The 18,350-nt window shown below is 38.4% G+C and overlaps 1 protein-coding gene across 3 annotated transcripts in view; it reads right to left on the bottom strand.

Annotated features, from left to right (window-relative positions):
• Positions 1 to 739: 739 nt before the first annotated feature.
• Positions 740 to 18,350, bottom strand: part of LOC146005264 (uncharacterized) — a 374,131-nt gene continuing 356,520 nt past the window's right edge. For all 3 annotated transcript variants that reach the window (XM_083144366.1, XM_083144364.1, XM_083144365.1), the window contains exon 6: positions 740 to 1,462. In XM_083144366.1, the coding sequence (XP_083000492.1) occupies positions 1,331 to 1,462 (132 nt within the window). In that variant the 3' untranslated portion in view covers positions 740 to 1,330. The remainder of the gene's footprint in view (positions 1,463 to 18,350) is intronic.

The following is an 18,350-nucleotide window of genomic DNA, read 5'->3' as shown; positions in this document are numbered from 1 at the left end:
GTGTCAGGACGTTATTGACAAGAAACAGCACTAATGCCCAAGGGCCTTTGCATGGATTCCAAAATCAAGTTCTCTATCTTTAGTTTAGTTCTGCACTTTGGAGGGAAACGATCCTGTATTTGTCATCATGCGGAAATTTAGTGTGCCATTAAGTGGTAAATTACATGGTTACGTGCGTGAATTAGGTGAAAATTGAAATGCTCTTCCCAATGTAGATTTTAATATTTTGCCAGAAATTATAGATAAAAGTAAGCGACTTCCAAATGTGCCTTTTTTTGTTTATTTTGCCTTTTTTTCATTTTTAGTGCATATTTTCTACATTATAAATGCCTTTTTGCCTGCCTATTTTAACGAAAATAAATGCCTGAACTTCCGGGCTCTATTCATAACATAATGCCATTGTTTGCTCTTCAAAATAAAATAAAAAAATATATGTCATTATCACTTGTGGTTTTCATTCTATCTAATTTTAAAGATCTGATCTTCAAATTGGTAGACCATATATTTTATAGAAGAAGTTTTTTATTCAATAATTTTTACTTTCTGCTTGCAGGTAGTTTCGTAATCTGTGCAGAGATTAAGCAGAATTTGCTTTGCGTCATTAATTCATACCCATTACCTTGTACTTGTCTTGTAAAAGGATAAGAAAGAGTACCATATCCACTTCATTATACATCTTTAATCTATAACAGAACATATCATATTTATTTCTAAAAGTTACATCTAAATCTGGTGATAATCGATAAAAATACTTAAAGTGTGTGTAATATTTGTACATGAGTTTACAGTTAGTCACGAATTCTTGTAGTTTAATGCAAACTGCATGAACATATCAAGTTCATAAGGCGCACGGTGTTGGTGAACTCGTAATTGTATTATATATTTGTCTTTGAACACTACATTATTCAAATGATGCATTGGCTTACCACTTGGGAAGAACTTGGTCCACTTTACGTCCGTCATATAGTAATAACTAATTATTTTCACAACAGCTTGCATGAACATTTGCCTTATTTGTAAAACAAATACACTAAATCTAGTCTCCTTGAATTTCTATTCTTTGAATTTAAATGAGCCAAACTAGAAATTGAATAACAACGCAATATTTTAGTTTCTAACAAGCTGACAACAGTTACTGTTGTTATTGTTTTCTTAATGGTGTTTCTATTAGAGTATTAATTTAGTGTTGCTAACACTGTTGTCACAATCACTGTATAGTTGCCGTCGCATCTTACATGACTTAAAGCATACCTTCCGGTTGATGGACTTGTTTTAGAAGATGGAGTGATGTTGCTAGTCTTGTGTGAACTTAACTAGCTGTCCGGCGTGATCATTTCGATCGTTGTGACTTCGTTGTCGAAGTCTGATCGTTCTTCAATGACGGTGTCCAACTCAAGGGACGGGAACCCACGGCTGACAACACGGTCTCCGCGAAGACTGACAACACGACCGGTTCTTCCTCCTGCAATATGGCAAACAGAAAATAAATGTTAGTGGCCATGTTACTACTGATAAAGAAGCAAGCTTTTATTTACAAGCAAACAACATTTGTAAAAGAAATGATATCCAACAATTAAAAGCTGGACCCCTTGGCCGAGTGGTTAGCACATCGCACTGCGATGCTAGGGGTCCCAGGTTCGAATCCCGCTCAGGCATGGTTGTTTGTAAATGTCCATTCATCAATTTCATCATTTTATCCTTTATACCCATCTTCGCAAATTAGCCAAGAGGCACAAAACGCGAAGTAAAATAAAACAAATCAATCAAACCCACAATTAAAATAGAACAGTCACTGCATCTGGTCATTTCACAACTCTTCAGCACTTATTTGGTTCGTTGATTGATTGATTTCCTTTACTTCGCTTTTGAGCCACTTTTGGCTAATTTGCAAAGATGGGGATGAGTGATAAGATGAAATTGATGAACATTCACAAACATCCAAGCTGGGATTCTGACCCGGGACCCCTGGTGTTGAATCATGATGTGCTAACTACTAAGTCACGGGGGCCGGCACACTTATTTGGTTTACAGGGCCAGAGTTATATATATATTTGGGGCCAACAAAACACAATGTGCCCCATTTTTAAAGTGAGATCTGGTACACTGTGCCTCCACTGAGATTCGAACCCAAGACTTGTTGATTGCGAAGTGACAGCATTAGCACTATGCTCTCAGGGAAGCCTACAGGCATTGCATCAGACATACAAAGTTCAACTGTACATTTAATTTCAACATCAAATATGTGCATATATACAAGTTATAGTTATTAGATCAGATGACTATATGTCAAATCACAAACCCTGACACCTTCTGTAAACAAAACCACCTGCATGCAGAAAGCATTGCAAACTCATAGAAGTAAAATAATCCACACCAAAATCCAGCGTTGTTACAGGATTCATTACGTAAGGTAAAACAATGGCAAATTTGTAGTATGGGATACGCTGCCGCAAATGACGTCTCACTTTAAACCCAATGCTCTTTCTTTTTTTACTTATTGCTTCACCTTTAGGGTTAACTCTTTGCACCAGTAATCATTTCCCATAAATTTGGCTTCCTTCTTTGAATATATTTTACTTGCATTTTTTAGACAAAAGGATATAACATGGTAATGTATATTTCTAAGGATGATATAGATAGGAGTGTATTTGAAATTTGTTTGTAGATTTTATGTAAATTGTATTTTATGTAAATCAAATATATAATGGGCATAAACAGCCATATGCATTGCTGTAAGTCCAATAAATATATTGATGATGATGATGATCAAGACAAGACAAAGAAAGTTCGTAAATTTATTGCGGTTCGAAACTTTGACAAGCATCCTAATAACGATTTTTGTTCCGCCAAATATAGTGCACTTCGTAAAATAACTTGGTGACATGGCAAGGCAAGATAAGTGTGAACATTTTGTAGTAATATGCATTGTAACTTTCAATGAGCTTAGAGATTTGTGTACATAATGATATTTTATAACATTGGTTATTTTCTAAAAATAATCATGTGAACAGCAAGGAAGTAGTGGAACTTAGTAATATTGCCTGACTTAGCCTTAGAAAAATAACATGCCGAGTTCTATGCTTGAGGGAAAGTCTCCGTTTACTCCGAGCTTGTTTTCAAAACACCAGCAAGGACAGCCTTTGAAAAGGGGTGAGAAACAGATTCTACTCAATATTTATGTAACGTTCTGTCAGTAGTATCCTGAGAAACCAGTAAATGAAGTGGTTAAGTTGGTATGCCAGTGCAGTGGTGTGTCAGTGTCTGCAGTTTTAAGGGTTATGAAAGAGAGAATGACCGGGAGAGTAACAATGTATGCAGCTGCATATTCGTCTGATGTTTTGAGAACGGGTTCTCACTTTCAGAGGCTCTTATATAAAATGAATAGGTGCGGCGAACTATGAGTGTAACAGCAGATGATTGCGGTCATGGATCAGCTGACGCGGAGTGATACATCGAATCGGTGAGACCGTTTGTTTACAGAAGGTCTCAGGGATGGTGATTTAGAGCTTAGTAATTTCTATTTTGACCGGCTTCCAATATCTCGTGTTTTCATTTATCAACAACTTTCATTTCTTCTTTCCAAAGGAGTTGCCTTTGCAGTTGGAGAGCTGGGGTTGCAGCCTACCAAGCTCCCCTAAATCCAGATCTATTAATCAATTACTAAAATCAAAGCATTAGCACATCATATTCATTGATTTAGGTTTATACAGGGTGATCAAAAAGAGTTGTATGGGGAAATGTAGTTGATCATTATTTTTACTATATTTTTGCTTCTTAGGTCAGAGGCCCAAACTTTTTCGTTCCATGGCACCATTAGTGTTTCAAGATCTTTCCGCAGCATCGAAGTCAGAATTTAGGCCTATCTAACACTTGCAATACTCAGTTAGTGCGGTTAGGCTACTTGCCTTAAGTGAAAAAATAAACACACATTTCAAATTCAGAAACATTTTATATGTAAAAAGTACTAAAAGAAGCACATGTTTTGAACAATCATGTCATTGACTAACAAGTAAGTGTCATTTCAGTGAAAATATTGGAACATTTTCCGCACCGCACACTTTGGGAACCACTGTCTTAGGTGGGAACAGTGAAAACTCCATAGCCAGCTGATTAGGCAAAATTGTTGCTGTAGACATGTGACTAGCTGTGTTTTTGTTTTGTCTTATTTTTGTGTATCTTATGTCTTTAAAAACACAATTCACTGTATTCACTTGTGTGAATCTCACAATGACTACCACTTCCAGCATTCATTAAATATTGTACCATAAATTGTTTTGCATCTCTTTTTGATCACATTGTCCTTGAAATGAATGAAATGTACGTGGAGGATATTACAAAGCAATATCTGTGACGCACAATTTTCATCAACTTTACAAATATTATTTCCTAAATTAATATAAAATTATGATGTGTGAAGGTTTTAATTTCAATGATTCTTTTAAACAAACTTGCATGTCGTTTTAAATATACTAAAACGTGAAATGTAACATCGATGGCAAGCCCAAGTGGTGACTTAAAAAACGTATTCACCTGTTTTCTTCTACAATATTCAACAGCAGCAGAATAATCCTTTTTGTATGTTTTAAGAGTAATATTTTTTAAAAAAAGGAGAGCCAGAAATATGACAATTGCACAAGGAAAGCCAAATAGCAAATGTTGTTTAAATAACAACAATGCTTGTTTATAAGTGCATTGCAGGAGCAAAGCTCGATGGTGAAAATCCCTAGCCGGCAGAAATGCTTGGTCAAGTTTGGATAGGGGAGGGATTCTTGGAGTCAACGAAACAGGTGAAGGCCAAGGAACCACTAGAAAATTTTTTGGAGGAACAAAAAAATTAAAAACAGTTGTCCTAGATATTCATCACGTAGAAGATTCTTCTCATGTATACAATATATAGCCAAATATCATGATGTATTGTCGACATGATATATTTTGCCAAAATATCATGATGATGTATCATCTAGTTGATATCGCCTGGATGATATTTTATCAATATCACAATATACCGACGATATATCGCCCAACACTAATCATAACCATAATAATAATAATAATTATTATTATTTATACATTCAACTTTTACCGACAAAAATTTCTGGCAACTCCCATAGGAACGAGTCTGCTCACTTCATTTTCTGAGAGATAAATATATGGACCGGTTAAAGTTACAGTGGTGTAAGTCACTTTAAAAAAACAACAACACAGAAACCAGATCTATACAAGTCAATCTGTTAACAAAACGTGAAGTAAATCAGAGATCATTCAACTGTCAACAGATGACAGTTTAAGGTCTAGTGATAAAGGAAACAGCTGTTGTGTTGATCAGCAAAGTCCCAACTGAACATATCGTTGCAGTTCTTTCTCGAAAGAGGAAGGCTGGTTTTATAAAAATATTCACGATTTTATGACCAGGCTATCCTCACTGAAAAAGGGCATCGTACTGAATGAAACCGCAACATTAGCATGTCCATTTTCTTTTTCTGGTTACATTTGGCATTAATTCATTCTCAAACTATCTTCATCTTCTCTCTTAATCGATTTGCACCTCTTCCAAATTTCACCCATACACCAAAATATTATCACAGGCTGATGCCCAGGGATAAATTGTCCCCTTGCCCAAAGGGTCTAAAACTTAAACCGAATCCCCCCATGCCAATCTTCTGTCAATCAATTACGTCCATATATTACCATGAAAGTAAAGTTTTAAATTGTACTTTATAAATAAACCTTTTTATTTTGAGGGGGCAGAACAAAAAATGTGGAACAAAGAGAAGATGCAAAATGATGTGCGCTTTTGTACGTGATGTGATCATCACCATACTCCAGGCACCTTTAACTCCTTTACTATTCGCGATTAAAAAACCGATATGCCATCTGGTGGGATTTCCAGGAACTACTCTATGTAGGATACGTTGTGTTGAAGTCGTTTAAAGCATGGGGAATATGCGAAAAAGTAACGTCTGCTGTTCAGGTTTCTTTTGCTCTAAATCGTTTTATGGGTCGGAACAAATTAAAAGTTTTCATGTGTTTCCACCCTGTGGAATTAACAAAATGAAATCTGTAAATAAAACAAGATAAATACAAAGTGGATAAACCGTCATTGTGAAATTTAGTAGAATTTGCAATACATTAATACTATTGACCATAAATTTGTAACCAAGGCATAATTACTGAAGACTTGCAATGATACGAAACCACACCAGCTTTGGGCCTCACTCGTTTATAATCTGCCTTCAGCGGACAGTCTAACAAGTACATAAGTCAGGTTACCTCCCCATACTCACGATGGCACTGAAAGTATTCGACATATCAAGATAGATATATTCAGGTCTGTACGCTTCATTGAATCAGGCGATGAGGATGAATGCCTCCCATAATTAAATGCTTCATTCTCAGCACAGCTTCACCTTCGTTCGAGTTCCTGGAATTCACATCGCATTCGCAATATTTAAAAATATCGCGTAATTTAAACGTTTCTACCATACCAGCCATGACAACACGCTGCTATTTCGTACTACTGCTGAATGTAAACAAAGATTTATCCTACATAGAGCGTCCATATTGGAAGCAACACTAGCGCTCAGGTGGTAATTTTAATCGCGAATAGCTCCCTTTCTTACGATCCCTATCGCCGGAAAACAGTTCCATTTTTTACATTAATTACATTGTGTTATGTGTAGACTATCTACATAGATGATAATTGAAGTGATGCACACATTCATGTTAGGTCTGATATAGTGAGTTTTCGTTGCGAATCAAAATGTTATGAAACCTTTAAAAGTTCAAGTCAAATAGGCCTTTGTATTTGTATCAAACTATCCATGTTAGAATGAAATCATACGCATCTGGCATCAGACGGAGTTTCGTATAATTGTGCTGAATATCCAAACACAACAGCAGTCGTGAAGCTGTATTTTTTGGGTCGTGCCTGAATCTGCAAACCCGCTGTTAAGTCCTTCCCCTTTCCCTCCTTTGTCTGTTCGAGGTGTCCAATTTGAAAGGTTCCAGGATTGTAAAGTTGACTCTTTTCCCGCTAGGTGTCAGGTCGAATGACAACGTGTCTGGGTGCAGGCGCACAATACGGAAGCAGAAGGCAGACACTAACCAATAGGGATCTTGATTTTCTGTTTTTTTTTTTTTTTCCAAAATTGAAATTATTATTTTTCCCAAAATTTGAGTAGGCTATATTTTAGCACACTTTTCTGCCAAATATTCCAAAAACTTTACCTTCATTGTGCTTTTAGGCTGGATTTTAAATTGTAGGTCACATGACCTCTGTCTCTCTTTGTGATAGTTTGACACCTTGGAACTGATTTTCGAGGAAGTTATTTTCCACTAATTTTCACTCGACAAATACCGATGTTATGGCGCCAAAATCTGCGATGTTTTCTTTTCTGCTAAATATACCAAAACGTATACTTCCATAGTGGTTTTATTCAGTTTTTAAATTCGTGACAGTGTAAAGTTGGAACTGATTTTTGAAAAAGTTATTTTTTCTCGCACAATTAATACTGATGCTATGCTTGCCATATGACGGTAGGAGTGCACTCGATCTCCTGTCAGAATGCCGCCAAAGAGCATGCACATTATACATGTATAGGTATGGTACATTCTGATTCGCTCCGTATTTTGATACCAAATTCTGCCATTTCGCGATTTTGAATGGGTGAAGAATGTATTCAGAACATGTCACTGCGCATTCACAAATCATTCTTCAGTTTACTGCGCTTGCAAAAACCAATCTCCCTGCTAACATCAAAATATTTTTCACCTGATTTACTACTTAGTAGCTACTAGTAGATAGTTCGAAGAATTGTGTGCCTATAGTTCTATTACTTGTGGAGGATCAACGATACATTTGCACAATGATGCTGTGCGCGCAAAAATTACTTGACATTAGAAATTACAAGATCTCTCTATAAAGAAAAAGTTAACAACTCAGTGAATTTATATCGAGAGATCTTCTAAATATTGTAACTCAAAAATCTATGTTGTTTCATGAGAAAGTAAAATCCTAATAAACAAACGTGATCAAATCGAAACAAGGAACTTTAAACCGAGAGTAAACCATAAATCCCAATTAATATTCCAATGAGGCATAGAACTATCAAATATTAATGTTTGCAATTCATCTATGCTGAATAATATTCTGCAGTTTTCACTTACGTATGATAACACAATAGTAAGCATAGAATAACAATTATTAAATCGTACAACATGTATCATAATATACCATAGCAATCAAAGTGAAAATTATTGACCAAGCACATAGTAAATAATTTAGGAGAACATAGGAAATCATTTGAGACAAACAATTTACACAAGGGCACAAACGTATATTGGACGTGAACACACACATTTAAAACATATTAAAGTTTCTCATACCTCCCCCGAATGTAAGAATTCCTGTTCTAATTTAGTATGCACAATTTTGCAGATTTAAAAGATCTCCATTTATAGTTGAATCACATATTCTGATATTTTGCAATTCCTACTTGTGAATTGCATGACGACTACTTCATTTGTATGAGAGGTTCAGATGGGAATAGAGAGAGCGTTGTTGAACAGCTAACATACATTTATTTGACAAAACATGTTAGGTGCTCTTTAACGCAGTGCAGTGTAGACAGATTCGAGTTTAGTTGAAGATCGGATTGAAGTTAAAATCAATAGCTACGAAAAAGTTCATGAAAGCAGAGCACACCAAATGCAGAAAGACCAACGGAAGTTACATCACAACACTGAAAGTTTCCTTAACGATAAGTATTGATTTGAGGGGCAGGAAAATATGCACATTGTTTAGGTCAAAGATTGTAAACTGTTGTTGTTTTATATGTATATATTATTTCAACCTTTATACGATTTTCCTACTCGACAATATTGGAACACCGTTACGGGATGTTTTTGCACTGATGCAATGTAACCTTACGAGACATAAGGTGTAACATGGCCACACTACCGATTGATCTAAATATCTTAGTGGAACTTATGGTGAGAATTTTTCCTGCATGGACTGGTTCTGGGACTCTCCCAGCCTCTTCCCTCCCCCAGGAAAGAGGGAGAGGTAAATGCGATCGGAGTGTAGTGCTGATTACATGAACTACACAAATATGCTGAAATACTGATCATGTTTTCTAAATATATTTTTTATTGTAATATTAACTTCTTTTTGCGAATGATGGATAGGTCTTCCATAACCAGTATCAGTATGTGAGTAGAGATTCTTGTACGGGTACCTTAGGGTTCAGTTAAGAATTATACCGAGGCCTCATTTTAATAAGTAGGACATATATGCATTTTTAACATTAACAATTAGATGAAAATTATATGTATTGCTTTGTTGTTGCATCGTGAAACACGAATACTAATCATCATCAGTGCCTTCAAAGAGTGGGGCGTATGATCTCTCCTTTGGAGAAAGGTGATTTTTTTAAACTTAATCATGACATGCTGTTAGTTACAAAAGCACTCAAGTATCAACACTTATCTTTTGCACAATTTCCTACTTTCGTTTCAACGCGTTGCTTCCTCAATTTTGTTTCATTTCTTCCATATTTGTCTTATTTCCCTTACTCCCTCTCACTCCCTCCATATGTATCTTCCACCTTTCTGTGCTTCTGTCTCCTCAATCTTTTATTTATTCTCTCTCTCTCAAAGGGCCTCCCCGATGGCGCAGTGGTAGCGTCGTCGCCTTGTAATCAAGGAGTTCCGGGTTCGATACCCGATGGAGGCACATAGTGGTACCACTTTAAACTGTAGGTCCAGCCCCGATTAGCCTTACTGTGCATAAAGTGGACTTAACACACCAAATCAACCAACCAATCTCTCTCTCTCAAAAACAAGTGACCAAGTTCATTTTCCTGGAAAATTTGAAACACTTCTTGCGGTGCTGAAACGTGGCCGTTAAAGTAAATATAGTCGTAGTTAAAACGTAGCATATCCCTATTTTTTGTGGCAACCCGTATTCTTTTCACCTTTAACCAACTTTAAAAGGTCTTGATTTATCTTGTTTCATTTACAGAGAAGAAAGCTTCTTACATTTGAAATTGAGAAGCAAAATTGTTTTATCCATCTGCGATGTGTTGCCCCTCCATTGGTCAACTTTATTAGCAGTGGCGTGGGAACAGGGGGAAGATTACAGAAGTATACACTGTACCGTTAGGAGGGGATAAAGTATGTCCCTCAAGCCATTAAACCACAATGTACCTCATGAAAATTTGCCGTGACAAGTGCAAACTTGCAGTTGGTAGATTTTTTTTATTTAATTGGCTTATTTTACTTCGCTTTTTTGCCACTTTTGGCTAATCGCGAATATGTGATGATATTGATGAATGGACACTAAAGAACACCCATGTCAACAGGAAATCGAAACCTGCAAAACCGGGGGTCCCGGGTTGGATCTTTGTCTGTTCATCATCAATTTCATCATATCATTACTCATTCTCACCCTTGCGATTAGCCAAAGTAACAGAAATACTAAGTAAAAGAAACCAAATCAATCAATCACAACCTGGAAAATTTGGAACCGTAGCGTGCTCTGCTAACCACTCTGCCACGGAGGTCAGCAAGTAGATTTTCGGAATATAAAACATCTTTTTTGCTCACGTCAGCAGAAAGCCATTCCCATCATGAAATGTAATTGACACCTTAAAACTGTCCAGGCATGCTATCAATACAGTAATTTCAGTGCAAGACATTAAAGAAATATTAAAATTTCGAAAAGCGTGAATCTAGGATATAGTTTCTGACCTGAACTCATTTGAAAGGTAAATAAATTCAAAAGCAATGTACTTAATTTTCTTTCCGGGGTTAGGCTATGATTTATGCAATAAGTGTGAAAGAATATCAATTATCGAAATAAATAAATTTCACAAGTTTATTATGAATGGAAGTCCAATCTTGTTATGTACGGTATGTATATATTGTTGAACTGCCTATGGCAGCCCGGGGATGTAAAACACTCGCTTTTGATCCTTTTTCAAATATTTTTTAAAACACCTTGACCACGCTGACCCGAATGTGGACTAGAAGTAGACCCCTCTCACTTACCTAATTCTTTCTCTCTCCGGTCCTGGCACCTCCTCAATTCCAGCACGCCACTTGCACCTCAACACCACCTTCTCCTCTCGCTACTCCAAACGCCACGACATTGCCCGATCAGAAGTCGCACCTGCATTCCTATTTCAAGATTTCCCTCTCTGTCCACATTCTGCCGGCCCCAGGCATCCACTTCGTGGTTGCACATTTACATTTACATAAATAAGCTAATAGAAATTAGAAGAACTTGAGGTTGACATATTCGCTTAGAAGTCCATTATTCTGTCCATCAACCTGTATGCATTTCCACTAATTAACTCTCACCCTGAATACTGTCCATTATTAAACTATCACCCTGTATACTGCTCATTATTAAAACTATCACCCTGTATGTTAGAAACAAATGTTCATTAATGCACCATCACCTCGGATATAATAATCAAATGTCCATTATTACACAATCTTGTAACAGTTTTAAGTTAATGTTTAAGATCTCCTGATATGACCAACATAAAATCCGGTCAGTGATATGAAACACAAACACAATTGGCAGCATGAAGACATAAGAACAGTCCTGAAGACTGATGTACACTGCACGTCGAAATATAAGATGAAGTAGTATCGACGAATTCAAGACGAAAGGCAGTGAGAGGGTCTGGTATCACAGGTCATTGTCGTTGACGAAGATACATATTCGGATAAGAAAGATGTAAAACGTTGGCGAAATATAATATAAAAAAAAAACAACTTCGGAAGCAAAAAGTCACTTGGGGAGGGGGGGGTTATTTTCCAGGTCTAACAACATATGGTTTCAGGGGGAAACCATAGCATTTCCTCTATGCCGAAAAAAGGTTTAGTTAAGAATCCACTCACGGCCGCGGTGGCTCAGTCGGTAACGCGTCTGACTACCATGCTAAAGGTCCCGGGTTCGATCCCCGGCCGGTTCAAATCCGGGAACTTTTCTAACGGTGAAAGCGGCCCCGGCGCCCACCCAGCGTCGAATAACATGGGTACCTGGGGGAAACCCTGGGGGGTAAAGGCGGTCAGGGGCGTGATGCTGATCACATCACCCCCACTCACGACCGGATCAAGAAAGTGTGGGGCGTTACACCCACACCCCCTATACGCCTTCATGGCGTGGTGCTATGCACAGGGGTACACTTTACCTTTTTTTACCTTTTTTAAGAATCCACTCCTCGACTCGTGGATGGAACCATAATATGTCATTAAATCACGGAAATTAATCAAATGGGATTTGAATGTTAAAATATCAAAAGTACAAAACAAGTTCTTGTAACAAGGAAGATTGTTGTGGCGAAAATGACGTGGACTCGAAACATGTGAACATTGTTTCCTACCAAGTCGCCTTGTGACTAGACTTTTCGTGGGAAGCAAAACAATGAAATACGAAATTACAAATTCCGTACTATTTTTCAACAATACGTAAACATCGTCGCTGCTTACAAATAGAATATACCTATTTTTCACTCTATTCCGATGAAAGTTACAGAGTTATAGTCACAGTGATAATAATTCCGAGTTGGCAACACTGTTATCTCAATACGGCTGCATTCATACGACCTCCCGCACAAGCGAGGCCTATCTTCACTGACGCATGGTTTTCTGATATCAGCAAAAGCTCCGAGCCGTGGACCCCAGTGTCGAATGAACTCGGACGTGCCTTGTTCCTTGTTTCTGTTCCTCAAAGGGAAATGGATGTAAATGAGATGTCATATTTTAACATTCGTAAAGGGATTTGTAAACTGAAACGGTGAAATATGTGCCAAATATGTACGTTCCTTCAACTAGATATTTCCTTTGGTCACACAAATACTTCTTTGCCAACGAAAGCATGTTGGACATGGGCGTCGTTTTTTTGTACCACCTCAGACAACCGCGACGGAATCTTCTGATTTTTCATTGTCATCACCTGTTTCCTATTCCTCTTTTCCATCCGTGGATGCTACGTAAGGCTTGAGGCGAGATATTGTAAAAGTGTCACATTTCACTTGATTCTTGGTATCTCTGTAAGCAATCGGATAGGAGTTCTTGTTTACTTCCTCTAACACTGTGCCCTTGAATTTGCAGGTTTTCGAAAATGCTTTTGGTACACCCGCTTTTGGCGTGACATCCAATATTAAGACATCTTCTCCTGGTCGGAAGGTTACTTGTTACACTTTTTCTATGCTTGAAATCGTTTCTCCAGATGTTGATGGGCAAGTCTCCTAGCTTCTATCATTTTCTGAAGCCTCTCTCCGTTGGACTGGACCTCATAACTGGGTTCTGTTTCCAGTGCAGAATCTAGGATAAGTCGTGGATGGTATCCAAAGAGCAAAAAGTGTGGAGAGGCCTGTAATCCAAGATGGATTGTCTTTCAGGTAACGAAAGCTCCTTTCCACTACTCCGTTAGTGAAGTGGGCCGCGGTGTCAATGAACTTTAAGGTCATTCCAACTTTTTCAGAGAGTTCTCTGAGTAAATGACTCCGATTTACCGAAGCACGGTCCAAAATTAATTCCTTCGGAATTCCAAATTTCAGAAAAACATGGTCCACTAAAGCATCTGCAAGTGCACCGCTATGTAGGGATGGCAGCGTGGTCGTTGTTAGAAATCTGGTGCAGTCATCGACTACAGCTAAAACATATTTGTGACTCTTGTTTGCAGAACTAACAAATGGGCTAGTAACGTCCATATACACACGAGAAATGGTACTTGATGTAGACACGGCTTCCCAGGTAATTGTTTCGTCACTTGACAAACATTGTTTTACCATGGTGAAAATGCTTTTACGCATGTAGGCCAGTAATAACGCTGATTTGCTAAATTATGGGTTTTTGCAGTTCCTTGATGAGCGAACTTTCTTGTACAATTTCCCGTCCTTGATTTCGAATGTGTATGACGCCTTTTCATATTTTGGGTCAGCTGATGGGTCCTTCTCCAGTGTTTTGAAAATTTCTCCAAAATACTTATCCCGTCGTCGTTCTCTTCTTATGTCAAAGTCTTCTTCTTGAAATAGGAAAACGTGTTCTGTGATGTCATCATCTTCCTGCGGCATTGCACTTTCCGTTGGATGACGAGACAAGGCATCCACCAGCTCATTTTTTGTGGATTTTATATGTATTACTGTGAAATCGTAATCCTGAAAAAGTAAACTTTTCCTCGCTAGCGGTCCAGACAAATTTTGAGTTGATCTAATGTGACTTAGGGCTGAATTGTCTGTGTACAGATTGAAATGGGAGTTCAATTGGAAGTAACGGAACTGTTTCAAAACATAATGAGCTGCATTAACTTCAAGAGTAAATGTATTTTTCTTAACTTCGTTCGGTCTTAAACACTTGCTGGTAAAGGCCACTGGAAATAAGTGTCCATTATCTGAGGCTTGTAAGAGGGCTCCACCATAACTCCTGGTGCTCGCGTCCACGAACACGTGACTCTTTAACCCTATAACCCATATAGGGTTTCAATATTGGAGCACTGACTATCTTCCTTTTCAATTCAGAGAATGCGTTGTCACTTTCTTCGTTCCACTTTTCCTGGTGAGATGTAATAATGCTTCCGCTGTCATAGCAAATTCAGACACGTGTCGGCGAATGAAATTGCATATTCCAAGGAACTGGCGTACTTCTCGCTTGGATTTTGGAGTAGGATAATTTACAATTGACTTGAGGATGTGGTCTGCAATTTTGAAACCAGAAGCGCTGACTAAATGCCCAAGAATTGTTATTTCCGTGTGACTAAATTTACACTTCTTCACTGAGAGTGTGAGGTTGTTTTTACTCAATGCCTTGAACACTTTTTCCATTATTTTTAGCTTAGATTCATGGGAATCGCTGTAAATTTGGATGTCATCGACCTAACAGCTAACTTCCGTGGATGGTATGCCTGCGAGGACAATAGAGATGGCTTTGTTCATCACAGCTGGGCTTGTTTTCAAACCTTGCGGTAATACCTCATATCTGAAACAACCGTCGTTTGGTATGGCGAAGGACGTGACGTCCTTGCTCCTCTCATCCATTACACCTTGAAAAAATCCTGAATCCAGGTCTAGCATGGTGTAAAATTTCTTTCCTGCGAGGTCTGACATAATATTCTCGATTGATGGGATGGGAATATTTAAATTGTTGATTGAATTGTCTCAAGTTTGAAAGCAGTCTATATCCGACACCATCCGCCTTTTTGATGAGAAGTACAGGGTGTCTCCACGTGCTTCCTTCACATTTACTGATCACCTTTTGACGTTCCAGTTTTTCAATTTGTTTTCTCATTTCTGTTTGGAGATTGACCGGAATTGGATATTGCTTGGAGAAAACTGGTGGATTGTCTCCTACATCGATGGAATGCTGTAGAATTTTACATCTTCCTATGCACGTCTCATCCCAGGCGAATATATTTGAGTATTTCCAGATCAAGTCTACAATTTCTTTCTTCTCTTTTTCTGATAAGTCTGGATTTATGTCAAGAGAATCAGACTTAAATGTTTCTCTACGTTCTTTGATTCTTTGCTGAACATCTGGACCTTCTTCCTCTTCTATTATGGTGTCTTCCGATGTTGTCTGCGCTATAATCTCGCATGAAGACGCATATCCGATGACAGTGCCTTTACATAGCGTTACCTTCCAGTCGTTTGGATTTGAAATAAATACAATTTTTGACTCAGAATTTAAAATTGCATTAGGAATGAAAACATTGTTCTGCTTCATACGTTCCGGGTCAGGTGTTAATAACATATCTTGGAACTGACAGGCATTTTTCAAATCAACAGGTATGTAAGTTCCCGTTCGAGGTTGTAATATGAATTTTTTCGTTGTGACGAAGGTTGGTTTTTCTGTGGAACTTATATGTTGGAGAATTTCATCTGGAACAACGTGTGGTTTATTTTCAGTTTTCGAAAAATCGAATTTTGGAACTTTTCCTAATAGTTTTAAAGTTATGAAATTTCTACTAAGAATGATATCGCAATCATGAGTTGACAAGAAAAGGGATTTACGTACGTACGTCCTGCCATTTTAAACCTGATAAATGCGATTTCATTGGTTGCTATTTTATTAGCACTTAGACCTTTATTGTAGATTTAATTTGAACGCGTCTTGCATTGGCTGGAACTAAATGTGAAGGACACAGGCTCACAGTAGCACCACAATCTAACATAGCTCGCAATGTTAACTTATTGGTGGTCATATTAACATAAGTTTCTCATGTTTTATTATTGGAACCTTATGATGACGATGCTTCACTGGAAGGTGGTTCCTCTGACTCACATTGTCATTTAGTTTAAATCTTGGCTATATGAAACTGGCATAGTACAATCCTCCGTGTGATAAGGATATTTGCAGCGTCTGCATCTCACTGAGGACTCCTGAGGTCTGTTGTTCCGGAAATTTGTTGCTCTTCCTCTGCTTGGAATATTTCTTCGCCTGTCTGAATTATTGAATCTTCCAAAATTGTTCTACGAAATTGCGGGAGTAATTTCGAGTGCGTTGTACTACAAAGTTTCTTTCAATGTTGTCCAATCTATTGTTGATAGCCTGGACCTCTGATTGAAAATTATGAGATATGTTTTGCGAACGATCTTGAGACGCGCTGCTGGATGATAAGTTAGTATCCCGTGTTTTCGTGTACAAGTTTATACTCATGGAGGAAAAGGCTCTTTGCATCTCATCGATATTATTTGCAGGTCGCTGGGATAAAGGTTGTTGGAATCCAGATGCAGTTTCTTTTTTACTACTAGGACCTTTCTGTTCCATCGAAATGTGTGTGGGAGTCTTTACCATGTTTTGAAATTGCAGTGTTAGTTTGTTTATATCGGAACGCAGCACGTGCCATTGCATGTCAGTGGGAACAGCTGACGGGAGCACACTTTGCTCGCCTGAGGTCGTCGTACCGCTTAGGTCCTTGCAGGTTCACCTGTGGATCTTTGTACACTTGGTCGTTCCTGTAATGCGGTGAGGGAACTCCGTACGGCTGCTTCAGGGAGCGATGAATAGTTCGGAATGTGTCCGGGCAAATTTTGCTGCAGTGTTGCCGGATCTGACGAATACCACCGAGCCAGCTGCAATTTGGCAACCTCGTCTGCTTCCTGCCTTCTTCTAGTTTCCAATAATAAGTCCTTTCTATCGATGCTGTTCAAAAGCGAAGCCAACTCATGAACTGAATCAATTTTTCTGTCCGCCTTGGTTCGAAGCCCTTGCACAATATTATATATGACATGACATAATGGTAAGTCTGGAAGAGATCGACGAATCATCGCTTCCTTGCGAATGAGATATGTTTGTGGAGATTCGTCTATTTTCTGAACTTCCTTTCGAATCACATCCTGTATGAGGAGACACTGGTTGTTATCACGAAATGTTATATACATGCTATTCTTAATCTGTGCATACGTCTTCTCTTCATATCCCGGTTGCGATTTCTGTGTCGTGATCAAATCGAGAGCTACTTCCGTTAATGCTAATGGCAACATGGATTTCTTTTTAGCATCTGTCCAATTATGGACGTCACCAATATTCTCAAACTGGAGACAAAAATAGTCGATCTGTTCTGGGCTTCTTCCCGAAAAAGTTGGAGGCCTTATGAAAGGTGAGATATTTTCAGCCATGTCCGTAGTGAGGTTAGGATGTTCTAAATTGTCTGAATTAACAATTGATGCGATGGCCTGTTGAAACGCTCGTTGCAGACGTGTTAGGCGTAAAATCTTGTATCAAATTTAGAGAATCATTTAGTTCTTGCTCGAGGTGCACGAGGGACTCGTTCTGCATTAGGCATTAGGCGTTACGAGAGAAAGAAAAAAAACGCACCAAAACCCCGCATCAGCCACCATGTTGAACTGCCTATGGCAGCCCCGGGATGTAACAGTAGAGACACTCGCTTTTGCTCCTTTTCAATATTTGTTTAAAACACCTTGACCGTGCGGACCCGAATGTGGACTAGAAGCAGACCCCTCTCACTTACCTAATTCTTTCTCTCTCCGCTCCTGGCAGCTCCTCACTTCCAGCACGCCACTTACTCCTCAACACCTCCTTCTCCTCTCGCTTCCCCAAACGCCACTCCCGATCAGTCAAACTTTTGTCCCCAAAAACTGGTGCGTATTATGCACAGGATAATTCGGACAGCCAACATGAAACCGTACATGGTCATTCAATGATTTTGTGACACCTACATTGATTTTTTGTGTTTACGGAACCCTGTCATATTATGCGGTATATCGTCGTAAAGCTTAAATTCTGTAGTTTCTAAATATGGCAACAGTATTCAATTTAAGATGCCGACACTAATGTGCAATATGGTTGAAATGAAGGAACATTCCGATTTTTATGGT

The sequence above is a fragment of the Lepisma saccharinum genome, chromosome 23 (assembly GCF_977018435.1).
Source record: "Lepisma saccharinum chromosome 23, izLepSacc3.1, whole genome shotgun sequence".
Lineage (NCBI taxonomy): Eukaryota > Metazoa > Arthropoda > Insecta > Zygentoma > Lepismatidae > Lepisma > Lepisma saccharinum.
This window is presented reverse-complemented; position numbering and strand designations above follow the sequence as displayed.